General features: G+C 50.7%; 1 protein-coding gene across 2 annotated transcripts in view; it reads left to right on the top strand.

The window, feature by feature from the left end:
* The first annotated feature begins 3,253 nt into the window (after positions 1–3,253).
* EMILIN2 (elastin microfibril interfacer 2) overlaps positions 3,254–26,833 on the top strand; it is a 49,010-nt gene continuing 25,430 nt past the window's right edge. The window contains exons 1-2 of one of the 2 annotated variants that reach the window (XM_060200739.1): positions 3,254–3,624; positions 4,260–4,382. In XM_060200739.1, the coding sequence (XP_060056722.1) occupies positions 3,515–3,624; positions 4,260–4,382 (233 nt within the window). In that variant the 5' untranslated portion in view covers positions 3,254–3,514. The remainder of the gene's footprint in view (positions 3,625–4,259; positions 4,383–26,833) is intronic. The other variant, XM_060200740.1, reaches the window with a different exon arrangement.

The following is a 26,833-nucleotide window of genomic DNA, read 5'->3' as shown; positions in this document are numbered from 1 at the left end:
TTATTGTTGTTGATATTGATGTTGTCGTTGTTGGATAGGACAGAGACATGGAGAGAGGAGGGGAAGACAGAGAGGGGGAGAGAAAGACAGACACCTGCAGACCTGCTTCACCGCCTGTGAAGCGACTCCCCTGAAGGTGGGGAGCCCGGGGCTCAAACCGGACCATGCGCTTAACCCACTGTGCTACTGCCCAACTCCTGACCCAATGTAATTTTTTTTTCTCAACTCCAATATCACTTTATTGAGGAAATCTTGGTTTACAGGAGTTTTGGTCATCACACGAGTGTATTTCCCCAAGAAAGTTTCATTTTTATATCTCATGCTACTAAATACTTTGGATAAATGAATATTCAAAAATAATTCCAGCCATATGTATACTTTTAAAATCATTATTATCTTTGAGTTACCTGTTAGCATCAAAATTTATCATTTGAGAGACTGTTTAATGGAATAAAAATTCTGTTGGCTGAAACAATTGGCTCTTGGCCAAAACACCTTCCACTGGCCAGACGTGACAGAAACTGTTCCATGAATGCCGTCTCCACTCAGAATACGGATCAGCGGCAACATGGGCTGAGTGTGACTCTTAGAGCCTGGGCTGATGTGGCCTGTTATTTGCATGATCTTCTGCTGAGAGTTCATGGACAGACTATGTCCTTACAGGGCATACTTTTCTGCTTGAGTCCTGTGAAGCTGTTTCAATTTAGGGAGTCTCATTTGCAAATCAAAGAGCACAACCACATCAGCAAAACTAACTGGAGATACAACTGACCAGTGACTTCATTCAGTGGAGAAGAGGCCTTGGCAAAGGTTCATGGTCCACGTGATCATTCACAGCTCACAGCGACCTGCTAGCTCAGCTGCCAGGATGAACCCACAGGGTCCTTCAATGGCCTCACTCGCACGCAGCAACACAGCTTACAGACTCAAAAATACACAGCTCAGACACGGTCAGGCTGGAAGTAGTGGCTCTGCCTGTGGATTCTGAGACAGACAGACAGACAGAGGGTTCAGGTTCAAAACCTGTCCTTCCCTGAAGCTGGTCATTCACTTGGGAGTTGGGCGGTAGGCGCAGGTGGTGAAAAGTGCAAGGACCTGCGTAAGGATCCCGGTTCGAGCCCCCGGCTCCCCACCTGCAGGGGAGTCGCTTCACAGGCGGTGAAGCAGGTCTGCAGGTGTCTGTCTTTCTCTCCCCCTCTCTGCCTTCCCATCCTCTCTCCATTTCTCTCTGTCCTGTCCAACAACAACAATAATAACTACAATAATAAAACAACAAGGGCAACAAAAGGGAATCAATAAATAAAAACTACTTAAAAAAAAAAAACACAGCTCGGGGTTGGGCGGTCGCGCAGCAGGTTAAGCGCACATGGTGCAAAGCACAAGAACCGGCATAAGGATCCCAGTTCAAGCCCCCGACTCCCCACCTGCAGGGGAGTCGCTTCACAGGCGGTGAAGCAGGTCTGCAGGTGTCTGTCTTTTGCTCCCCTTCTCTGTCTTCCCCTCCTCTCTCCATTTCTCTCTGTCCTATCCAACAACGATGACATCAATAACAACGATAATAACCACAACGGTAAAATAACAAGGGCAACAAAATGGGGGGAAAAAGCCTGCAGGAGCAGTGAATTTGTGGTGCAAGCACAGAGCCCCAGCAATAACTCTGGAGGCAAGAAAAAAAAATACACAGCTCCCTTCAGCACTCGCGACACACCTGATGGAGGTTTATGTAACGTGCTTTTCTGGAGTTGCTTCATCCCGCAGAAATATCAGGAGCGATTAATGTAACTCAAGAATATGCCAAAGACAACAGACAAGGCAGATGCTGAGCAGTTCCTGAATTCAAGCATAAAGAAGGGAGTCGGGCAGCGGTGCAGCAGGTTAAGCACACGTGGCGCAAAGCACAGGGACCGGCGTAAGGATCCCAGTTTGAGCCCCCGGCTCCCCACCTGCAGGGGAGTCACTTCACAGGCGATGAAGCAGGTCTGCAGGTGTCTGTCTTTCTCTCCTCCTCTCTGTCTTCCCTTCCCCTCCCCATTTTCTCTCTGTCCTATCCAATAACAACGACATCAATAACAACAACAAAAAGGGCAACAACAGGGAAAATAAATAAATGTAAAAATTTTTTTTAAAAAACACTGAAAATTCAAGCATAAAGGAGACTGTTGTGGTATAAATGCTTTTGATTATAATAGAATAAAAGAGAGAGAGAGAGAGAAAGTTTAGAGTAGACCACCAGAGGGGGCTGGGGGAACTGCGCCCAGAAGAGGAAATCCCGCAGGTGGCACCTAGTTGAGTGCACAAGGTACAGTGCGAGCACAAAGACCAGGGTTCAGGTTTGAACCTGCCGCCCTCACCTCAGGGAGAGAGATTTGCGAGTGGTGAAGCAGGGCTGCAGGTGTCTCTCTGTCTCTCTCCTCTCTTTATCTCCATTTCTGGCTGCCTCTGTCCAGTAAATAAAGATAAAAAGGAGGACAGGCAGTGGCACACATTACAGAGCCCACAGACCCGGCTGGGTTCAAGCCCCTGGTCCCCACCTGCAGGGGGAAAGCTTCACAAGTGGTGAAGCAGGGCTGCAGGTGTCTCTCTTCTTCTTTCCCTCTCTAGCTCCCCCTCTTTCCCCAATTTCTCTTTGTCTCTGTCCAATCATAAATAAACAATGTCACCCATGTGTCCTGGAGCCTCCCCTCCCCAGAGCCCTGCCCCACTAGGGACAGACAGACACAGGCTGGGGGTGTGGATCCACCTGCCAATACCCACGTCCAGCAGAGAAGCAATGACAGAAGCCAGAACTCCCACCTCCTGCTCCCCATAGAGAATTTGGGTCCAGGCTCCAGAGGGACAAAGAACAGGGAAGCTTTGAAGTCAAATCATTGTCCAGGATTTGTATTGTGCGACTTTCCTGTTCATACATTTATCTGTATTTTGTAACATTGTATGTCATGAATATAATTTACATTTTATGTAATAAATTAAAATGCTAGTAAAAAAAAAAAGAACAGGGAAGCTTCCAGTGGAGGGGATGGGACACAGAGCTCTGGTGGTGAGAATTGTACCCTGTTATCTTACAATCTTGTTGGTCATTATTGAATCACTAAAAAAGGAAAAAAAAAAGAACTTTGGTCCATACTCCCAGAGGGGTAAGGAATAGGGAAGCTTCCCATGGAAGAGACGGGACATGGGATACTTATCACTAATAAAAAAATAAACTGAATTTGAAACAGAGAGCGAGAGAGAGGGGAGGAAACCCGAGTCGCTCCCAGGGACTGAAGAAGGTGCCTGGGTCGCTTCCTCCCGGCGGGGAGCCGGCACCAGCACCCGGACTCGGGCGGCAGGGCGCGAGGCAAGCCGGGGGGACTGCTGGGCGGCGGCGGCGGGCGGCTCCGCCTCCGGACCCGCCCCGAGGGGAGGACTCGCAGCCCCGGACCGGACCTCGCGACCTCGGCGCCGCCCCCGCGGGGAGACTCAGCCCGAGAGGCCGGACCGGCGCGGCGAGGACCCGACTCCGCCGAGCGCCGCCATGTGCCCCGCGCCCCCGGCCCGCGCGCCCTGGCGCTGGGTGCTGCCGCTGCTGGTCCTGGGCGGTGCGGGGCTGAGCCTCGCCGGACCCCCGCCCGCAGCCCGCAGCCGGTACGGGCGGCCCGCGCACCCCGCGCCCCGCACAGCCAGCCCCGCGCCCTGCACCCCGCACCCAGCCCCGCGCCCTGCACCCCGCACTCGGCACCCAGCCCCTCGCCCTGCACCCCGCACCCTGCACCCCGCACTCCGCACCCAGCCCCTCGCCCCGCACCCTGCACCCAGCACCCCGCGCCCTGCACCCCGCACCCAGCCCCGCGCCCCGCACCATGCACCCAGCACCCTGCACCCAGCATCCCGCACCCTGCACCCAGCACCCTGCACCCAGCACCCCGCACCCAGCACCCGCGGGCTCCCGGGGTCCCTGCCGCTAGGCGGCCAGGCTGCACCTCCTCCAGGCTGGCCTCCGACACGCGGGGCGCGGGCTGCTGTGCGAGGCTGTGCCAGGCGGGGGCGAGACCCGGGGGCTTGGGGTCGAGTCCCGGGGCGGAGGGTCGCTGCTGTGAGGAGCTGTGCGGGGCTGTGCGGGGCGGGGGCGCGGGGTCGAGTCCCGGGGAGGGTCCCGCCCCCCGCCCCCCGCCCCCCGCCCCCGCCCAGGATCCCGCCCGCGACAGGTGCGAGTCCCCGCGCCCCGCATGCACCCGGCTCTCCCGCGCGGCTGACGCGGTGCCCCCCCCCCACCCCCGCAGGAACTGGTGTGCGGTCGTCGTGACCAGGAACGTGAGCTGCTCGGTGCTGGACGGGAGGGAGAGCTTCGTGCAAGCCCAGTACTCCTGCGCCTGGGGCCGGGCGCCCTGTCTGTCCGCGCCGCTGTGAGTCCCGCGGGAGCTGGGCCACCCCTGGGTGCGGGGTCGCTCCCTTCCTGGGTCTCACCCACCCCTCCGATGCGGGTTCGCGGACACGCTTGCGACCCCCGAGCTGCTGCGGGCTGCTGCCCCCTGAGAGCCCGGGTGTAAGAAGACAGGCTGGGCTGGGGGGTTCTGCTGAGAGCTTGTTGGGGCGGGGGCGGGGGCGGGCCTCAAAGACAAGGAGGAAGAATTAATCTTCTTCTTCTTCTTTTTCTTATAAAGATTTCACCATCTTAGATGATGGGGCGATCCCACTCATAGAAGTTGAGAAATAAGATCAGAAGGGAAACTCTAAGCAGAACTTGGACTGGAGTCGGTGTCCTGCACCAAAGTCAAAGACTCCGGGGTGGGTGCGGGGGAGGAGGGTCAGGCCCTGGAACAGGATGGCAGAGGAGGACCTCGTGGGGCCGTGCTGTTATGTGGGAAACTGGGGAATGTCATGGATGTACAAACTATTGTATTTGCTGCCGACTGCGGACCATTAATCCCCCAATGAAGGGGGAAGTTTCACCATCTCGAACAAAGCAGGCAGGAAGCTACGGCACAGAGTGTCAGTTCTGTTGAACACATCACACTCAGTCAGCTGTCATCCAGCAAGTCACTGAGTCTTTGTTGAGACAGACAGCAGAGGATGCGCTGGTCTGAATGATGGCTGCTGCGAACACATGCCGTCCTTGAGGTGAATTGTTTCCCTCTGAGCACTTTGTTTGTCCGAGAGCCCGGCTGTCTTTTCAGTAGAGCGGCCAGTAGGCCCATCTGCTTCTGCAAAGCAGGACGGACGTGCTGGCATGCCGCAGAGAAGCCTTTCTTTCCAGAAGACTGTAGATGAGGCAGGGGCGTTGGAGGGGGCCGAGGTTCCTGGGCAGCAGACCACATGCACTGCTGTGAGAACTACAGGCAGGCAGTGGCTCCTGTTAGGCCAACTGCATCAACGGTCTCTGTCCTAGCCAATAAAGTGGAAAAAAATGTCCCTAGGAGCAGTGGATTTGTAGCGCAGGCAATAACCCTGGAGAGAAAAGAGAGAAGGGGACGAGGGAGGGAGAGACCCACTTCCTAACACGCAGAAGGATACTGAAATTGAATGTCTAGTTGTCATGTTCAGTTGGAAAGTTGTCGGCGGGGTGGAGCGCCGTCATACCTGTAGGCCTCACAGTCTAGAGTCAGCAGCTGTTTGCAGTGAGAGAGCCCAGCAGGAGCTTACACTGTCGGACACACAAACTCGGTGTACGTCACAACTGGAATGACTTTCTTTAACAGAGGAATTATTAGGGGCCAGGTGGTGGTTCACTTAGTAAGAGTGCATAAGGACCCAGGTTCGAATCCCTGTTCCCCACCTGTGCGTGCGTGTGCGTGCGTGTGCGTGTGTGCATTTGTGTGTGCATGCGTGTGTGTGTTTGTGTGCGTGTGTGCATGTGTATTTGCACACGTGCGTGCGTGTGTGTGCGTGCGTGTGTATTTGCGTGCGTGTGACGGTGACTTCACACAGCAGTGCTGCCCTGTCTCTTCTCACCACCCACTGTCTCCCCTGTCTCTCTTACCCTCTATGAGAATGGCTGTCAGAAGTGGTGGTGCTGCAGGGCACTGAGCCCAGTTATAACTCACTGGTGGGGGAAAGAAAGGAAATATCATCAGTAATGTCTCACTTGTTTTACCCAAGTATTGAATGTGGTTTTCCGTGCCCTGAATACTTGTGAGGTAAATGAAATGTTCATTTTCAGGTTTTCTTTCCCTTCTTCCCTCCCTCCCTCCTTCCTTTGGCCACTGTGGTTATTGCTGGGGCTTGGTGCCAGCACTGCGGAGTCACTGCTCCTGGTGGCCATTTATTCCCCCCCTTCTCTCCATTTTTATTGGATAGGACAGAGAGAAATGGAGAGGGGAAGGAAATAGAGGGGGGGAGAGAAAGACAGACACCTGCAGATCTGCTTCACCACTTGTGAAGCGACTCCCCTGCAGGTGGGGAGCCGGGGGCTCGAACCGGGGTCCTTGCGAGGGTCCCTGACCTTAACCCACTGCGCTTAACCCACTGCGCCACCACCTGGTCCCGCAGGTTTCCTTTCCAAAACAAATCTGAACTTATTTCAGTGTGTGGAAAATCAGATGATTTGTTTCTTGTATTTGACCCAAACTCAAAGAAACAGGTTCTGTGGTGCTAGTGAGGACAGATGGCCTGCAGTCAGCAGGTTGGTGAAAGGTAGCTGGGCTCGGTGCCTGCACCAGGAATCCACTGCTCCTGGAGGCTATTTTTTCCCTTTTGTTGCCCTTGTTTGGCAAGGGCAACAAAAAATTTGTTGCCCTTGTTTTATCATTGTTGTGGCTATTGTTATTGTTGTCATTGCTGTCGTGTTGATGGATAGGACAGAGAGAAACAGAGAGAGGAGGGGAAGACAGAGGAGGGGAAGACAGTTCCAGTGAGCGAGGACCTGGGTTCACCTGCAGGGGACGCTTAAAAGTGGTGAAAGCAGGGCTGCCTCTGTCCCTCTCTGTATCCCCCTTCCTCTTGATTTCTGGCAGTCTCTATCAAATAAATAAAAAAATTATGTTTTTTTAAATAAGGATTTTATTTACATACTAATGAGAAAGATAGGAGAGAAAGAAGCAGACATCACTCTGGTACATGTGCTGCCGGGGACTATTATTATTGTTGTTGATGTCGTTCATTGTTGGATAGGACAGAGAGAAATGGAGAGAGGAAGGGAAGACACAGAGGGGGAGAGAAAGACAGACACTTGCAGACCTGCTTCACCGCCTGTGAAGCGACTCCCCTGCAGGTGGGGAGCCGGGGGCTCAAATCAGGATCCTTACGCCCGTCCTTGTGCTTTGCGCCACGTGTGCTTAACCTGCTGCTCTACAGCTGGACTCCCCTGTACCCCCTTCTTGTCACAGCTTCTCCTCCTTTAAGCAGCTCCATTTTACAACAGGACATGTGGCTAGGAGGCGACACACCCTAAGGCCAAGTCTGTGATTTGGCAGCTTTAGGCTCTTTCTTTTAAAAAATATATTCATGGGAGTCAGGCAGTAGTGCAGTGGGTTAAGTGCTAGAGGAAGAAGTGCACGTGACACAAAGCACAAGGACCGGCGTGAGGATCCCTGTTCGAGCCCCCGGCTCCCCACCTGCAGGGGAGTCGCTTCACAGATGGTGAAGCAGGTCTGCAGGTGTCTGTCTTTCTCTCCCCCTCTGTGTCTTCCCTTCCTCTCTCCATTTCTCTCTGTCCTATCCAACAATGAATGACATCAACAACAATAATAATAACCACAACAACAATAAAAAACAAGGGCAACAAAAGGGAAAAAATAGCCTCCAGGAGCAGTGGATTTATGGGTGCAGGCACCAGAGCCCCAGCAATAACCCTGGAGGCAAAAAATAAATTAAAAAAAATATATATATATTCATGAGGGCTGGGTGGTGGCGCAGTGGGTTAAGTGCTCATGGCATAAAGCATAAGGACCGGTGTAAGGATCCTGGTTTGAGCCCCTGGCTCCCCACCTGCAGGGGAGTCACTTCACAGGCAGTGAAGCAGGTCTGCAGGTGTCTGTCTTTCTCTCCCCCTCTCTGTCTTCCCCTCCTCTCTCCATTTCTCTCTGTCCTATCCAACAACAATGACAGCAATGACAATAATAACAACAACAATGATAAGCAACAAGGGCAACAAAAGGGAAAAAATAGCCTCCAGGAGTTGGTGTATTGCACCAAAATAAAAGTCTCTGGTACGGAGTGGGGGAGAGTGCAGGTCCTGGAAAAGGATGACAGAGGACCTAGTGGGGGTTGTATTGTTATGTGGAAAACTGAGAAATGTTATGCATGTACAAACTATTGTATTTACTGTCGAATATAAAACATTAATACCCCAATAAAGAAATTTTTTAAAAAGAATTTAAAAAAGTAAAAAAAAAAAGCCTCCAGGAGCAGTGGATTCGTAGTGTAGGCACAGAGTCTCAGCAATCACCCTGGAGGCAAAAAAAAATGGTAAAAAAAAAGAAAGAAATATATTCATGTATTATTTTTTATTTAATAGGACAGAGAGAAATTGAGAGGGGGAGGGGAGACAGGGAGAGAGAGAGAGAGACACCTTCACAACTTGTACGGCTTCCTGCTTGTAAGCAGGGACTAGGGGGCTTGAACCCAGGTCCCAGGTCCTTGCCCATGTGTGCTCGGCCGGGGGTCACCCTGCCCTAGTCTGCAGACCTGCAGCCCTTGCTGTCTGAGCGCACACCCTGGGTGGGCAGCGAGTGGACTGCGGTTGTTTGCTTCCCTGCACGGTTCACGCTTGGGCAGTGACACCAAGCGTCCGCGTGTGGCCGCCCACTGAGCGCGCTGGTCGCCTCTGCTGCTGGCACTGGGGCCGTTGGAGCGCCCAGTCTTGCCGGTGAGAATGTCTAAGCATCCCAGATAATCAAGGCAGGATCACTCCCCTCCCTGTAGTCCCCTCCTTTCCCATCTCAGCGCTAAGACTGCAGCTCTGACACCAAGCAAACTGACAAGTGCCAGTAACCCCCCCCCCCCCAGGAGCCAGGGCAGGGAGAGCAAATGTCAGCACTGACCCTCACCCACTCCGCCCCACCTACTTCTTGGATGTGTTTTATCTTGAATTTTTTCCTGCTAGCTCTTTCAAAAAGTCCCATTAGTCAAGGGAGTGAGCAGGATGGGGCAACTGGAGACGTCTTTGTTGTGAGAACACGGACTTCAGAAGTTTTGGGGTTTTGTGGTGGCGCACCTGGCTGAACGTACACGTTACAGTGCACGAGGACCCGGGTTCAATCCCCCCGGTCCCCACCTGCAGAGGGAAAGCTTTGTGAGTGGTGAAGCAGGGCTGCAGGTGTCTCTCTGTCTCCCCCCTCCCCCAGTTTCTCCCTCATCAATAATGAATGAATAAAAAGATTATTAAAAAAGGGGAAGGGTGGGCAATGGCATACTTGGTTAAGCGCACATAGTGCAAAGCTCAAGGACCCATGCAAGGATCCCGGTTCGAGCCCCCGGCTCCCCACCTGCAGGGGAGTCGCTTCACAGGTGGTGAAGCAGGTCTGCAGGTGTCTGTCTTTCTCTTTCCCTCTCTGTCACTCCCTCCTCTCTCAATTTCTCTCTGTCCTATCCAATAAGATGGGGGGGAGGCCCCTAAGAGCAGCGGATTCTAGTGTTGGCACCGAGCCCCGGTGGTAACCCTGGAGGGAAAATAAAAGGGCCTCTGAGCTTGTAGCAAGTGCCAGTTCTCAGTGCTGAGCTCCAGCGGCTACAACCCTCAGGTGCCAAGTGGAGCAGAGGGTCACTCAGCCGGAAGAGGAGTTGTCTGCAGCTCCTTCCCCCAGTCACTTAAGGCTGGGAGTCAGCGCCCCATCTCCAGAAACAGAATTCCACTAAAACTGGCCTCCTGTGCGGACCTCCTATGCGGGGACTGCTCTCCTTCAGCTATAAACAATGCCTGTTAGAAGCCGCACTTCCCGCCACTGCAGGGAGTCGGGTCACGGAGGGAGGGAGCCTGAGTTAGCCACGTCTGAGCCCAGAGCCGTGCTGGTACATTGCCTCCTGGCTTTGCCTTCTTCCCTTTTTATTTCTTTTAATTCTCTTTATTTACTTACTGGATAGAGACAGCCGCAATGGAGAGGGAAGGGGGTGGTAGAGAGGCAGAGAGAGACAGAGAGACACCTGCAGCCCTGCTTCACCACTCATAAGACTTTCCCCCTGCAGGTGGGGACCAGAGCCTTGAACCCGGGTCCTCGTGCACTGTGCTCCGTGCACTTCACCAAGTGCGCCACCACCTGGCACCTGGGTTTTTCTCCCGTATTGGCCTCTGGGGGCTCCGTCTTGCGGTGCTTGCTTGTGATCTCCTCGCTCCTCTTGCTTTCCCCCTCTTTCCTTCCCCTTCCTAGGCTCCCAGCAGATAAGATGGGTGTGCTTGTGAAGTCTGAAGTTTGGGGGCTGCTTCTGCATTTGTCTTGTCGTTTCATTCTTCTCACAAGCTCAGGCTGGGCGGAGGAGAGGAAAGCTTTGCTTCACGTTCTCTGCCTTATCCTGGGGGGGGACTAGTGGGATTCACACAAAGGTGATAACCTTGAGAAAAAACTGTTTGTGGGGCGAGGCGGTGAGGGACAAGGTTAAGCCACACAGCACAGGGCACAAGGACCCAGGTTCAAGCCCCTGGTCCCCACCTGCAGGGAGAAAGATTCACAAGTGGTGAAGCAGGGTTGTAGGTGTCTCTCAGTCTCTCTACCTCCCCTCTCAGTTTCTGGCTGTCTATCCATAATAAATACATTAAAATAATAAATTAAACTTACAAAAAAGAAGAAAAAACCATTTGGGCAGCCCAGGAGGTGGCATGGTGGATGCAGTGCTGGTCTTCCTTGCACGAGGAGCTTCCTCCCGCTCTCGCGCACAGAAAGAGCTTTCAGAAAAAGGAAAGGACTTGGACCTTGTGCTCATGGGTCAGTCTTCTCCCACTGACTGGCCCCGTTTGTGCTCACACTTAGCGTGTGGGTTAAGATTCTGCCCGGTAAAGGGCGAGTGGGGAGGGCAGGCACCGGGGTCGTTCTTGGAGGCTGGCTGGTGTAGCAGGGCGTTCTGGGAGGCGGGACACCTGGTCTCTGTTGCTGCCCAACCCTGTGACTTCAGGCAAGGCACACAGCCTCTCGAGGCAGCTTTTCTGAGAGAGAGAGAGAGAGAGAGAGAGAGAGAGAGAGAGAGAGAGAGGGTGTGTTTGTAGTCATGGCTGACAGAACTTTTTATTTTTTAATATGATACCACTCTGCAGTGGCCTTCCCTGGGCCAGTTCTTCATTTTTATTTTTTTTTCTTTTTCCTCTTTCTCCTTTTCCTCTTTCTTTTTGTCTGTCTCTCTCTTCCTTTTTTAAATGTTTTCTTTTACTATTTATTTATTTATTCCGTTTTGTTGCCCTTGTTGTTTTATTGTTGTTGTAGTTATTGGTGTTGTTGTTGGACAGGACAGAGAGAAATGGAGAGAGGAGGGGAAGACAGAGAGGGGGAGAGAAAGACAGACACCTGCAGACCTGCTTCACCGCCTGTGAAGCGACTCCCCTGCAGGTGGGGAGCCGGGGGCTCAAACCGGGATCCTTAGCCAGTCCTTGCGCTCTGCACCACGTGCGCTTAACCCGCTGCGCTACCGCCCGACTCCCCTCTTTCTCTTTCTTCCTCTCTCTCTCTCTCTCTTTTCCTTTGGAGAGATTGAGAGGTGGGGAGAGATGAGAGGGAGCAAGCAGGAGAGCTGTCACAGCACTGCCCGTGGCCTGCGGAGCTCTCTGGGTGCTGCCCGTGGCGCTGATGGACTAAGATGTGTGCTCTGCTTCCTGGCTCTCGGCCCTGTCCACACTGCCCTGCCGAATGATGCCTGGAGTCGCAGAGACGTATCCTGAGCAGGACTGCGGAGTGGACAGTTGTCTGTAGTGTTTCTGCCTCTCTGGCTTTGGGTTTGAAGTTGATGCTTTCTTTTTTTTTTCTCTGTCCTTTTTTTTTTAATTAAAAAAAATTTTTTTTTACTACTGGGGAATTAATGTTTTACATTTAACAGTAAGTACAATAGTTGGTACATGCATCACATTCCCCAGTTTCCCATATAACAATACAATCCCCACTAGGTCCTCTGAATCCTTCTTGGACCTGTATTCTCCCCCCCACCCCCACCCCAGAGTCTTTGACTTTGGTGCGATATGCCAATTCCACTTCAGGTTCTACGAGTGTTTTCTTTTCTGATCTTGTTTTTCAATTTCTGCCTAGAGTTGATGCTTTCTGTTGTGCTTGAGAAAGATGAAGGCCTAAAGATGAAATGAGACCAGCAAGTGCTAGGGAGACGACATAATGCTTCTGCAAAAAACGCTTTCATGCCTGAGGCTCTGAGGCCCCAGGTCCAGTCTCTGTCACCACTGTGAGCCAGAGCTGAGGGTGCTCTGGTCTCTCTCGTCCTCTTCTCTCGTACTCACTCTCTATTTCTACTTGCATCTCTTTCACTACAATAATTAAAGAAAATATTTGTTAGTACAAAAGAAGTAAGATCAACAAAACAGGTAAAACTGAGGTATTACTCAAGAGATGATGTCATTAAAATTGACTTTTGAGCTTGAAGCCAGACTTTCAGCAGCTGCTTCGGGGGTAGATTAGGTAGCTTGGTTTCTTCAGGGAAAGTCCCAAGTGGTGAGGGGTAACTCGAGAGACAGCTATCATCCCCAGGGAGACAGTGCAGCCGGGGGACTTACATGCCCGAGGCTCCAAGTGGTGCCCTGGATTCCCTCTCTCTCAAATGAAATAAATGTCTTTAAAAATAAATCTTGCACCTGGTCGAGTGCACGTTACAGCACACAAGGACCCAGGTTCGAGCCCCTGGTCCCCACCTGCAGGGGGAAAGCTTCACGCGTGGTGAAGCAGGGCTGTGGGTGTCTCTCTGTCTCTCTCCCTCTATCTTCCTCCTTCCTCTCGATTTCTGGCTGTGTCTATCCAGTAAACAAAGATAATTTTTTAAAAATCTCGTTGTTTTTGTGAACCCCTGTCAGTTGGGGTCCCTGTGGGGCTCAGGGGAGAGAGGTTAGCTGGGATGTTCCAGACTGCTGTGAGTAAAGGTGGGCTCTGATGACTCCCAGGCCATTTCTTTTCTTTTTCTTTCTTTCAAAAGTTTTATTTATTTATTTGTGAGAAAGATAGGAGGAAAGAGAAAGAACCAGATATCACTCTGGTACATGTGCTGCCAGGGACTGAACTCAGGACCTCATGCGTGACAGCCCAATGTTTTAGCCACTGCACCACCTCCTAGACCACACGTTCTCTTTTCTTTTCTTTTTCACCCAGCCACTAACACATTGCTTGAATTCCTTAAGTAATAATACTAGCCCTCCTTCCCACGTGGGTGGCATTGTGTGACGACGCCCCTAGTGCTGAGTGTGAACAGTGCGGTAGGTGCCGCATGAGGCCGCTAACAGCGCTTTCTGTGCTGTGCTGGGAAGCACGGAACCCACAAGGTGCCCAGGTCCAGGTGACCTGCAGACCGGCACCCTGGCGTTATGGTGGCTACTGGTCTGGCTTTTTTGCTTCCTTCTTGAAGCCCGTTTCTAGAGTTAAATACAGCAGTAGAGCACTTGCTCACGGTGATACCGGTCGGTCGCAGCTTTGTTCAGAGAATGATTTCCCTGGGAGGATCAAGAGAGGAGTGTGTGGTAATGTTGATGGGGCAGCATCTCACCCAGCACAGATGATGTCCCTCTGCTGTTTTTCTTTCTGTTTTGAAAGTGATGATGGTGGCTTTAAAAAATGTGGCGAGGTTTCAAACTGGCTAGAAATGTTGGAGAAAGCAAACTTGCCCGGGCTCAGCTGCTTTTATTTTTTTTAATGTTTTTCCCCCAGTTAAGAAAATTCGATGAGGCCATGAGCCTCAACATGATTCCCTGGGTGCAGCTGCTCTGGGCAGTGCAGTCAGCGAACTCCATGCCTACTAGCTACGGCTAAGTGATAAATGAGGGTCAATTGAGAGAAAGCCTTCCTTCTTGGGTGGAACCTTTTAATGAAAGACAGTTTGCTGTGAGACTACTAGTTTTTTCCCCTTAGCTTCCCCCCATCTTTATGCATACTTGTGATTCACAGAGACTTCCTTCCCAGTGTGTGGGCTTCAGTAAGTTATCATTTACAGATTTCTTGTTTCCCTACATCTGGTCAGCAGGAATATGGTTAAAGGTTAAGATAAAGACATAACTTTTTCTGTGAGCTATAGTGCCGAGAATGCCTCCCCACCTTTAATTTAAATTTTTTTTTTAACTTTCTTTTTGCTAACTGAGGCTTTTCCACAAATCTGGAAGTGAAGTGTGAAGTTCTAAAGTAGTGGCAGCGATTGCAACAGAATTCAGGGCGCGGGCGAGTTTCACAAGCCAGCCCTTCATGGGAGAGCTTTGCCCAATTGATGCCTTTCTGGGAGTCCTGTGAGCTTCAGCTCAAAGGGCTCTGCCCTGTTGGTGGAATGCAGATCTGGTGGGAGGCCTCATCAAGCCCTCCTGACCGGTAAGGTCGGGAGTCCGGAAGCCAGCTCTGGTGTTGAGTGGTGACTGCGGCTGCTTCCTGTAGGGACAGAACCGTCCCCAGGTGACCAGGCAGGGCTCCACTTGCCCCTGACAAATGATGCCCCTTTCTCCACCCCAGAGTGTTGCATGATTTTCTGTCCACTTCCTAGATAATGGTCGAGAGTCATTCTGCTTGGATCATTGCACAAGGAAAGAAAAAAAAAATCTATGGTGAGGAAACAGCTTTCCTGTTCCCCGAGAGTGTAGGAGGGACTAACATTGAGGAATTCATCATCTCCTGAGCGAAATAGCAAGGCCCTCTCTAGGCACTGCTTGTCAGAATCACCATTGGGGAAAAAATCCTAATCTCAGTGAGCAAGTAGTTACTCTGTGTCCTCTTTTCAAAATGCCAATTTCTGTTGTTGATGTTTTTAGTCTTTTTTTTTTTTTTTTTTTTTGCATGGGGTAATTTGTTGTTATTGTTGTAGCGGATGCTGTTGAGTTTGTTGAGTTCTTTATATATATTTTGGTTATTAGCCTCCTGTCTAATGTAAAGATCTTCTATTCTTAAAGGGGTCTCTTTGTTTGGGTGGTGGTTTCTTTTGCTGTGCAGAAGCTTTTTTTTTTTTTTCCTCCAGGGTGATTGCTGGGGCTCGGTGCCTGCACTACGAATCCACTGCTCCTGGAGGCCATTTTCCTCATTTTATTGCTCTTGTTGTTTTTATTGTTACCATTGCTGTGTTGTTGGATAGGACAGAGAGAAATGGAGAGAGGAGGGGGAGAGAAAGACAGACACCTGCAGACCTGCTTCACCACCTGGGAAGCGACTCCCCTGCAGGTGGGGAGCCGGGGGCTCGAACCGGGATCCCTGCGCTTTGCACCACCTGTGGTTAACCCGCTGCATTAACCGCCAGGCCCCCAGTTTTTATTCTTTTATACAAAGTGGGAATTTGAAGACAGTTATTGGAAAAAAGAACGTTTTGACTACTTTCCTGGACCCTCACAACTGTACCTTTGAAAGTCCAGAGCTCCTGCCTGGAGCTGGTCCCCCGGGGGGCACGAGTGGCCGTGGCCGTGGCTGGGCCCTCGGCTCAAGCCCCAGTTACTCGCGAGCCCCACTGATGCTGGAGCCGCGCTGTAGTGCCTGTCCTCTCTCCTCTCCTTCTCCCCTTTCTCTCCACCTCTCTTTCTCTCTAAGGAAGACGTGAACACACTGGGTCTAGAAGGCTGCTCAGTCAGCAATGCTGTGTGTGCTTGAGGCCCTGAATTCTCTGCTGGTGCTGCGTCCAAACATAGTGAAAGTAAGCAGCTCGGCACTCAGCCTGCCTTCCCAGCCGGCAGAATGGTGTGTGTCTCAAGACACATTCAGCCTATTAAAACTTAATTAAAAGTATTTATTTGAATGAGAGAGATGCAGAGAAAGAGAGAGACAGAGACCAGAGCCCTGGTCAGCTCTGGTTTTTCATGGTGTTGGGGATCGAACCTGAGATCTCAGAGCCTCAGGCATGAGAGTCTTTTGCAGAACCATTGTGCTGTCTCCTCTGACCATTAGAAATCAGCGGGGAGGCAGTTACAGAAGCCAGACCTCCCACCTTCTGCTCCCACAGTGACCCTGTGACCCTGTCCACACTCCCAGAGGGATGAAGAATAGGAAAGCTGTCAGGGGAGGGGATGGGGTACGGAGCTCTGGTGGTGGGAACTGTGTGGAGGTGTACCCCTCTTATCCTATGGTTTAGTCAGTGTTTTCATTTTCATAAATAAATGAAAAGAAATAAAATAAAAATGATTTCTTAGTTAATTCTTCATTTTGAAACTCAGAGGAAGACTTACTGATGCTGCTTTTGACTGTTATTAGTCAAGATATTTTATTATAAGAGAAGATTATCTGGCACTTTGCTTTCATGGTACTGGGGGGATTTAAAAGTCCCCAAATGCAGCAGTGGAAATAGGCATATAGATTACATAGACATGTTTAAAGTAGTTTTTAGGTATAATTTATATGGACAGTATGTATCTAAAGCTATGTACTTAAATTTTTTGACATGTTTATGTACTGCTACAGCCAAAACCACATCAGATGATTGTCAACACATTGTCATCCTTGCTTTATACCCCCACCCTCTTTCTAGGCAACAGCCTATCTGATTTTACAGTTTTAAATAAATAGCCACATAGTATAAACCTTAAAGCATTAAAAAATTTATTTATTTATTATTGGATACAGACAGAGAGACATTGAGAGGGGGCGATAGAGAGGGAAAGAGACAGAGAGACAGCTGCAGCCCTGCTTCACCACCCGTGAAACTTTCCCCCGCGGGGGTGGGGGGGAGCGGGGGCTTGAACCTGGGTCCTTGTGCACTGAAATGTGAGCGCTCAACCAGGTGCGCCACCACTTGGCCCCTGTACACGCTTTTTAATGTTGGATTGTTTCCATTCAACGTAAACATGTTGGGGCTTACCCACATTCTGCTTGGCACCAGTGCCTCCCCGCGGGCTTTGCCGCCGAGGGCTGGTGGTGAGGTGGAGGTGTGGTGGAGGTGGGGAGGTGGAGGTGTGGAGCCTCATTGGGGTCTGCGAGCAGGAGTCAGAGGGCAGATTCAGAGGCCCGCAGATGAAGTCAGAGGGAGTCCGGCCGCCCCCCACCACATTAGCCCTGGCCGTGTGGACCTGCGGCTACGGAGTTCCCATAGAGCATTCTAGACCTGCAGAAAGTGCGGCGGCATTTAAAAGAAGGTTGATTATGTGAAGATTTGGTTTCTTTAGACGAGTATTTTTGTTTGGGTCTGTACCTGACCCAGGGCTAAGTCTCCCTGGGACAGAGCTAGAAGCTCAGCCCTTTACTTGCCCCCTGGAAGTCCCTGTACAGTAAGTGAAATGAGACCACAAATAAAGAAAGAAATCATTGCCAGACAGGGCCTGGGAGACAGCTCAGCCCAGCGGACGGCGCTCTTTGTGCTGCTCTGGGACCTGGCCCCAGGCTCCGGGGGACCAGGCGTGCGGGGAGCCTCTGCGGGCATGGAGTGCTGCCGGGTTTTCTCTCTCCTTTCTTCCTCTTCCTCCAGAGGGGCCTGGGAGCTGGCACACCTGGGTGAGTGCACAGGTTACAACGTGCAAGGATCCGGGTTCGAGCCCCGTCCTCGCCCGCAGGGGAAAGCTCTGCACAGGGAAGGTTCAACTTCCTCAAGCTCTGTCCTGTCTGCCCGGCCTCTCTCTCTCTCTTCCTGTGGTGTCAAGGCCTCATGCATAGCAAGGCCTACACTCTTCTCACTCTTTCATCTCTCAGGTCCCCAAGATTACTTTGATTTTATTAAAAAGTTCCTTGGTGCTGGTGGACTTGTTTTCTTTGAATTTCACAGAAAGAGAGATAAGGGAAAGAGGAGAGAGAGAGAGAGAGAGAGAGAGAGAGAGATGCGGTATGACAGTAACACTCCGCCATTCATGGAGCTTCCCCTGGTGCTGCCTAGTCCCTCCATGCGGTATCAGAGATGCTTGAACGCAGGTCTTTGAACCTGATGAAGTGTGAGCTCTACCAGGTGAGCTATCTTCTGTCCCCTAAGATCATTTTCCTTCTCGTCTTTGCCTCTAGGATCTTACTAGGCCATCATGTCTGCACAATTCCAATACTCCTAGCGGATGATTTCTCCCCCTCCTGATAGATGGTGAGGAGAGGGAGAGAGAGGGAGAGGAAGGGAGAGGGCGAGGGAGAGGGAGATGGAGGGAGAGAGAGGGAGAGGGAGGGAGAGGGAGAGAGAGGGAGATGGAGGGAGAGGGAGAGAGAAAGGGAGAGGAGAGGGAGGGAGAGGGAAAAAGAGGGAGAGGGAGAGGGAGAGAGAGAGGAGGGAGAGGGAGAGAGAGAGGAGGGAGAGGGAGATGGAGGGAGAGGGAGGGGGAGGGAGAGAGAGGGAGAGAGAGGAGAGGGAAAGAGAGAGGGAGAGGAGAGGGAGGGAGAGAGGAGAGGGAGGGAGAGGGAGAGAGGAGAGGGAGAAAGAGGGAGAGGGAGGGAGAGGGAGGGGGAGGGGGAGGGAGAGGGAGAGGGAGAAAGGAGAGGGAGAGAGAGGGAGAGGGAGAGGGAGGGAGAGAGAGAGAGAGAGAGAGAGAGAGAGAGGGAGAGAGGAGGGAGGGAGAGAGAGGGAGGGAGGGGAGGAGTTGAGACACCACGTAACCCCCGTGAGGCCTGGCTCTGTGTTCTGCTCCCATGTGGTGTCTGGGTGTTGGGACACAGGTCCTGAGGCCTGGTGACGCACTTCCTGACCCCCAGACCGTATTGCAGGGCAGTTGGGGTTCACGGTAAAACTGGGGGCACCAGAGACACAAGGACAACCTTGCCGTTCTCAAAGCTTCCACCAGAGTGGCGGCGTATTTGTTAGAACTGGCGAGCTGGCCAGAACGCTGTTACTGTCTCTTCCTCAGTTTTTTAACTGATTAATTTATTAGTGATGTAATATTGATTTACAAAAGTACAAGATATCGGAACAACTCTGCCTGGCTCCCACCCCCAGAGTTCTGGACCCCAGCCCTGCACTGGAAGCGGTGCCAGCTCTTCTCCGAAGGCTTCAGTGTGGGGCGACTATTACTCTACAACTGTCTTGTAGATTTCTTCCCATCCTTTTTTTTTTTTTTTTTTTTTAATAAGGTCTCATCTTTTCCTTTCCAAGTGACACATCTATTACAACATCCAGATGTCCCTCCCTTTTTCCTCTTCTCTCTCCAGGTCCTGATGGAGCTGGAGTTCAGGGACCTTGGGCATCATCCCTGAACATTTCTCCTCTGGGAGTATAGACCCCAGGGTTATCGCTGGGGAAACGCCATTAAAATACAATTAAAAAGGGAGGTATCAGAATAGAATGGTTTGGTGTGACTCCTCTGAAAGGAAATTTGGATCCCCAAGCCGCAGAAAGTGGTGACTGTGCTGAGTGCTGAGGCCAGCAGATGTCGGTGACTTCACTTCACTGTGCGGCTCAAAGGATGCGTGTGGGAGGTGTGAGAGGGAGGCCCCGGGGCAGCACTGCGGTTCTCCTCCAGCGGTGAGGGAACCTGGTGATGTAAGCCTGAGAAACGGAGCAGTATAGGATTTAGGAAAATGTTGGCTTCATAAATCTGATTCTGGGATTACTCAACATTCCCTCCCACAGGGCCCTCCAGAAGAAAGAGAGAAAGGCCAGTGGGGGAGAAGCGGTAGGAAGAGGAAGAGGATAAGAGGGCTCTGAACTCCAGGAGCTCCATCAGGACCCACAGAGAGAGGAGGAGAAAGGGGGCAACATCCGGATGTAGTAACAGGGTCATGAGTGGCTTGGAGAGGAAGAGAGGACGGGACCCGGAAGAAAGGGGGCAATTGTGCACAGATGCAGACAGAGAGCTGTAGAGATGGCAGGTGACCCAGTCTCCAACCTTAGGAGAACTGTGGAGGTTTGCAATGGAGGGATGGGGATTCAGAACGCTGGTGGTGGGGACGATGTGAAATCATACTTCTGTTGACATGTAATTGTGTAAACTAATATTAAATCACTAATAAAAAGTTTAAAAAGACAGAGGAGAGAGAGAAAGGGAGAAGGACACAGAGAAAGGCAGACAGGCCCTTCTGAGTCAGTTCGAACCCCGGGGCTGGCTCACCCCCCTTTGTCGGCACTGTGTGGCGGCAGGAAAGGAGACCGTGGCTGTGGTCCCATTAGACAGGCGCACACTGGGTGTCCCGACTGGTGGCTGTGGTCTCGTTAGGCGCACACTGGGTGTCCTGACTGGTGGCTGTGGTCCCGTTAGACAGCGCACACTGGGTGTCCCGACTGGTGGCTGTGGTCCCGTTAGACAGGCAAACACTGCGTGTCCCGACTGGTGGCTGTGGTCCCATTAGACAGCCCACACTGGGTGTCCCGACTGGTGGCTGTGGTCCCGTTAGACAGGCGCACACTGGGTGTCCTGACTGGTGGCTGTGGTCCCGTTAGACAGCCCACACTGGGTGTCCCGACTGGTGGCTGTGGTCTCGTTAGACAGGCGCACACTGGGTGTCCCGACAGGCGAGGGAGGAGGGTGCTGATCACGCTCATAAGGAGTCAGAAATAGCCACGCGGGATCTGCTGCCACTGAGTCTCATCCGACAGCTGAGCCTAGTTCTGTGATCACCTCTCTTCAGGGCTGTGAGGCTCCCCAGGCCTCAGACTCGGGTCAGGAGGGTGGTGAGTCGCGGGGAATTGTGGGAGACTGTGTTCATTGCTCAGTAAGTTCAGGGCAAACTGCTGAGAAGTTCAGAGGATTTTAGGTTTTGAAATCTAACTTCCTGCTCTGACTACAGAAGGCAGTGAATTCAGGAGGAAAGAAATCAGCAGCTTATGACAGTGGTTCTCCAGCAGATAGACTCCCCCCACTTTTTACTTGTGCTCAATAGTGGGGTCCAAGATGGGGAGACACCCAGCACCAGCGCTGTGTACCCCTCCCTCACACCCCTGAGAGTCCAGTGTGAGTGACGCCCTAAGTGCCACCACCTTCAGTTTGTCCCTTTTGTCCCAAAGGATGCAGTGTCAGCCCTTTTTTGATTGAAGAGTTGGACCCTATGGGATCCCATAACTTCTTCTTCTTTTCTTTTTCTTTCTTTTTCCCCCTTTGGTTGCCCTTGTTGTTATAGCCTTGCTGTGGTTATTATTTTTTTCCCCCATTTTTGTTGCCCTTGTTGCTTTTGTGGTTATTTTTATTGTTATTGTTGTTACTAATACCGTCGTTGTTGGATAGGACATAGAGAAATGGAGAGAGGAGGGGAAGACAGAGAGGGGGAGAGAAAGACAGACACCCGCAGACCTGCTTCACCGCCTGTGAAGTGACTCCCTGCAGGTGGGGAGCCGGGGGCTCGAACCGGGATCCTTTCGCCGGTCTTTGCGCTTCGCACCACGTGCGCTTAACCCGCTGAGCTACCACCTTCCTTTTCTTTTTTATCGGAGCACTGTTCGGCTGTGGCTTATGGTTGTGCCCGGGATTGAGCCTGGGACTACAGAGCCTCAGCCAGGAGAGCCTGTTGGCGTGGCCGTCATGCTGTCCCCCCTGCCTTCCCATAACTCATTTAGCCGATTATCTGCCGACCAGCCTTCGGGCTGCTTCCGTTCTTTTGCCCATGTCTTCATAGTGGCATAGTTCACAACAGCCACAGAGTCGGAAGTCTAGAAGTCTCTCAGAATGCACTTTGTACTGGGAAGTAGTCTTTTCTAAACACTTTTTGAACTTATTGCCTGATCTACTATTTTTAAGTAGTGTACAAATATATACTTTATAAATGCTGTATGTGTTTATTTATTTCCACCAAGGTTATCAGGGGCTCATGCTTCCTTGGCTGATCTTCTGATAATGGTGGGCATTCTTTCCCTTTCTCCTTTTCCTTCTTCTTTTTTGATTCTCTCTCTTTTTACTTCACAGGACAGTGAGAAACTGAAAGGGGAAGGAGATAGAGCTAGCTAAATAGACAGACAGACATAGAGATAGAGAGACCGCAGCTCTTTTCACCACTCATAAAGCTTCTCCCATGTAGGTGAGAGCTGTGGGGGCTAGAACTTGGGTCCTTGTGTATGGTAATGTGTGCGCCATGGCCTGGCCCCAAACACTGTTATTTTTTTAAGCATACAAAACTGTATTGTGATATAAATCTAAACAGCTTTATCAGCCTCACTTTTAGATTAGGTACATATTGTCTTTTTAAAAGATGTTTACCAAAGCTTTCTGACTTTTATCTTTATTAATATTTTTATTGATTTAATAGTGACTTACAAAATTATAAAACAGTAGGGCATAATGCCACATCACTCCCCCCACCAAAGTTCTGTGCCCTAACCCCCAGTGGTAACCACCATAGTTGTCAACATGTGTTGACCATATCTGATTCCACTCAGATTCAGTAGAGAACTGAAACACAGGAACTTGTGATGCATTTTTTTTGGTCAAGTTCCTGTGTTTCAGTTGTCCATGATCCACACCTGAGTGAAGTCATCTAGAAGTTGCCCATCAGTCCCTTACTAACTTCACTAAGCATAATCACCACTAACTCCCTTCATCTTGTTCCAAAGGGCACATGACTATATGTCCCATAACTTTTTTTTTCTATCTATAAGACTCAAATAAGTGATTTTTATTCCACTGTTAAAGGCATTTTCCCCCTTACTCTTTGTATTCCTCATAGGCCCCCCTTCTCTTTCAGATATTTTAATCGGGAAAATGGAAAGGCATGAGGGCCACTGGGGCAGAGGTGGCTGACCCCACGTGGAAGCCGCGGCCCGTTTCTATTTACTGCGAAGGTCCTGCCTTCACGTCCTTTCTAAGCCCTACCTGCATCTACTACTGCTGCCGGTGTGCTCCCTTTACTCTTCCCTCTCAGATAAGGGAAACGGGGCTTCACTTCCTCAGATGTTATCCAAATTCTCTTCCTTCTCAGTGATAGGAAACAAAGTTTCCAAGTCACAAAAGTTCCAGGTCCCAGTGAAACTGGGGTTTGTGCTCTCACTTAGATGGTCTTTCTGATTTAGTCCAGTAGAATGGTTTACATTTCTTTGCTTCTGTGCTGTTAATTTCTTCATGCAGAGATCTAAATAAAAATGTGTAATGAAGGGGGTTGGGTGGTGGCGCGCCTGGTTGAGCACATGTATTACAGTGCTCGAGGATCCGGGTTTGAGCCCTCGGTTCCCACCTGCAGGGGGAAAGCTTTACGAGTGGTGAAGCAGGGCTGCAGGTGTCTCTCTGTCTCTCTCCCTCTCTATCATCCCCTTCCCTCTTGATTTCTGGCTATCTCTATCCAATAAATAAAGATAATAATAAATAATTAAATGTAAAAAACTGTTTAAAAATTTTTTTAAATGTGTAACGAAACAGAAAAGCCCAAGGGGAAAACGGGGATGTTATGTGTTGTGTATTTCTTTCTGGAAGGTATCCTTTTCAGTGTAGAGATTCAGTCTGGTGCTATCATGATTCCATCCTGAGCTCCCTGGGCAGACACCCTCACCAATGTGTCCTGGAACCTCCCCTCCCCAGAGCCCTGCCCCGCTAGAAAAGATACAAACAGGCTGGGGGTGTGGATCCACCTGTCAACACCCATGTTCAGTGGGGAAGCAATGACAGAAGCCAGACCTTCCACCTTCTGCTCCACATAGAGAATTTTGGACCTTACTGTTGGGGGCAGGGGGAAGAGAAATGTTAGGGGAAGATGACCAGAGGCTCTGACCTCCAACTCCCACCAGGAACTGGAGAGAGAGGAGGAGAAAGGGAGGGACATTTAGATGTAGTAATAGGTGTAGGTGTGACTTGGAAAGGAAGAGAAGATGGGACCTTAAAAAAAGGAAGAAAAAAAAAAAGGGCAAATGTAGGCAGATAGCTGTAGAAAAAATAGTCGGCTCCTATCTGCAGCTTTGGGAGACCTGCTGTAGCTTCCAGTGGAGGGACTGGGGATCCAGAACTCTGGTGGTGGGAATGGTGTGGAGATGTACACCCGTGAGCTTGCAATTTTGAATATTTTTATTTATATAATATTGGATAGAGACAGAAATTAAGAGGGGAAGTGAAGGGAGAGAGACAGAGAGATAACTGCAGCCCTACTTCACCACTCACGAGACTATCCCCCTGCCATGGGGATTTACCTTGTAATTTTGTTAATCAATATTAAATCACTACTTAAGAAAAGAGAGTGACTCTGGGGTTGGGCCCTGGGGATCAGAGTCACCTCACCTTGCAGAGGCCACTTTTATAGCTGTTGATCTTTGCACAGTGCCGGGCTAGCGTGGGGGTGCCTCTTCCCGGGCGCGTACTCTCTGGGTTGGAGAGAACTCGACCAGAGCCAGCCTGGGCTGCCACTCACTCAGCTACGTGAGAGAGAGATGACTCAGGAACAGAGCTGCTGGTTGCGAGGTGATTCAATTCTTTATTGATCAGAGAGCCAAGGCTTTTAAGAGTCGGACCCGGAAGTGGCAAGTCGGAAACGGAAATGGTTAGGAAAGGGGCAGAGAAAAGCAAAAGGGGGCTGGGGAGGTAGGAACTTTCTTAGCAACTGTTGCGAGGGTTTTAACTGGTAGGATTAATATTACCCTGCAGGCAGTGAGGATCTTGAGGGTAGAAAGAAGAGAGATCAAAGGAATGGAATGGGTGGGGATCTTTCAGGCAAAACAATGATTATGTAGATAGGCCATAGTATCAGGAATGCAGGGTCCTTTGTGAAGCAGGGAGTCTGATAAGATGAGGCAAACCTTGGGGGTTGTGTTCCTCCTCGCTCGGCCTCTCAGTAGAGAGAGAGAGACTGACAGGATGGATGTCCCCTCAAGTCAAGCCCTGCCAAGCTCAGCCACATGCTCACAATTTCCTGACATCTCCCCCTATCTTTGTATCTAATGGCCATATTTAAATATTTAAATGGGTCAATGTCTGTAAGAGACTCCATTTCTGTCAGAGGAATAGCAGTGTAGGGGTGAACAGAAACCTTTTGGGCAGAAACCTGAATGATATTGTGCAGGCTGTTTTGAAAGAACTGGAATAAGACAGGGAGCCATATGTAAGACTAGCAAAGGTCAGTGTGAGGCCGAGGGGAGGCCTGATAGTCAGAGGAGCGGGGGCCTGAATGGCGAGAGGGGTGATCTGGCGTTGCAGGGTCCCGAGCAAGACAGCTGGCTGCAAAGTCCATGACTGCTACAGTTGGTCCTTGAGAAGTCCAGCAGCACAGGGTCTCCAATGGCCCATTTCTGGCTGTTGGGGGCCCAGAGGGAGAGTGAGTGAGTGAGTGAGTGAGTGAGTGAGTGCACTGCTGCTGTAAAGCACACCTCTGCCAGCATATTGCTACCGTCATTTCCTCTTTCAAACTCTACATTTCAAACTCTGCACCATTTCCTCTTTCATTGTCTCTACCGTTAAAAACTTTTTTTTTTTTTTTTTTTTTTTACCTTCAGGGTTATCACTGGGGCTTGGTGCCAACACGATGAATCCACTGCTCCTAGAGACCATTTGTCCCATTTTATTGGCCAGGACAGAGAGAAATGGAGAGAGGAGGGGAAGACAGAGAGGGGGAGAGAAAGACAGACACCTGCAGACCTGCTTCACCGCCTGTGAAGTGACTCCCTGCAGGTGGGGAGCCGGGGGCTCGAACCAGGATCCTTACGTTGGCCCTTGCCCTTTGCACCACCTGTGCTTGCCCCCTGATTCCCAAACCTCAATTATTTATTTATTCATTTATTTACTGGTAGAAAAAGAAATCATCCCAATTATGGAAGAACTTTGAGCAAGGTGTAAGTCAGGAGTCTAAGCCTCTGCAAAGTAGAAAAAAAAAGCCCATGTGTTAGCTTTTGATTCCCCAGAACCTTCTCAGGCTTGTGCCCTGGCATCTTTGGGAGCCTCTGGCAAATGCCAGAATCCAGTAATGCTCAAGTCCCTCTGAGTCAGCTCTCCATACGTGCAGGTCCCACCTCTGAGAATTCAACTAACAAACACCAGGGGTTGGTTGAATCAACAAATACTGAACCTACATATAGAAAAAAATAATCACATGTAGGTGGATCTAAGCAGTACAAACCAACATTGTTTATGGGCCAGCTATCCTTATATGAAGGAAGGAAATTTGGGGCCGGGTGGTGGCCTTCCTGGTTAAGGGCACATAGTACTTAGCAAAAGGACCGGTGCAAGAACCTGGGTTCGAGCCCTCACTCCCCACTTGTAAGGGGGAAGCTTCACAAATGGTGAAGCAGGTCTGCAGGTGTTTGTCTTTCTCTCTTTTAAAAAATTTTTTAAAATTTAATTTCCCTTTTGTTGCCTTTGTTGTTTTTTATAGTTGTTGTAGTTATTATTGTTGTTGTTATTGATGTCGTTTGTTGTTAGGACAGAGAGAAACGGAGAGAGGAGGGGAAGACAGAGAGGGGGAGAGAAAGACAGACACCTGCAGACCTGCTTCACCACCTGTGAAGCGACTCCCCTGCAGGTGGGGAGCCAGGGGGCTCGAACCGGGATCCTTAAGCTGGTCCTTGTGCTTTGCGCCACGTGCGCTTAACCTGACTGTGCTACCGCCCGACTCCCCACATATATATATATACACACACACATATACATATACATATACATACATATATGTATGTATATATATAGAGAGAGAGGGAGGGAGATCTAGATCTGAGCTCACACTCTGTGGTCGTGAGTAGGAGCGTTCCCCAGTATCAGGACCCATCTTCCTCAGGTGGAGCGTAGAGTATGTTGTCCAGCCTCCCTCCGGAGGATGGAACATTCTCTACCATTGTTGATCCACGTTGAGGATAATGGGGCTGCCCCCTTTTTTTTTGTCTATGGTCCCGTCTTCTCTTCCTCTCCTAGTCACACCTACACCTATTACTCCATCCAAATGCCCCTCCTTTGTCCCTCTTCTCTCTCTGGGTCCTGATGGAGTTGGAGTTCAGAGCCCTCTGGGCATCTTCCTTTATCATTTCTCCCCTGCTGGGAGTCTGG

Source organism: Erinaceus europaeus, chromosome 10 (assembly GCF_950295315.1).
Source record: "Erinaceus europaeus chromosome 10, mEriEur2.1, whole genome shotgun sequence".
Classification (NCBI taxonomy): Eukaryota; Metazoa; Chordata; class Mammalia; order Eulipotyphla; family Erinaceidae; genus Erinaceus; species Erinaceus europaeus.
Note: the sequence above shows the minus strand (reverse complement) of the source record. Positions and strands in the feature narration are given on the sequence as shown.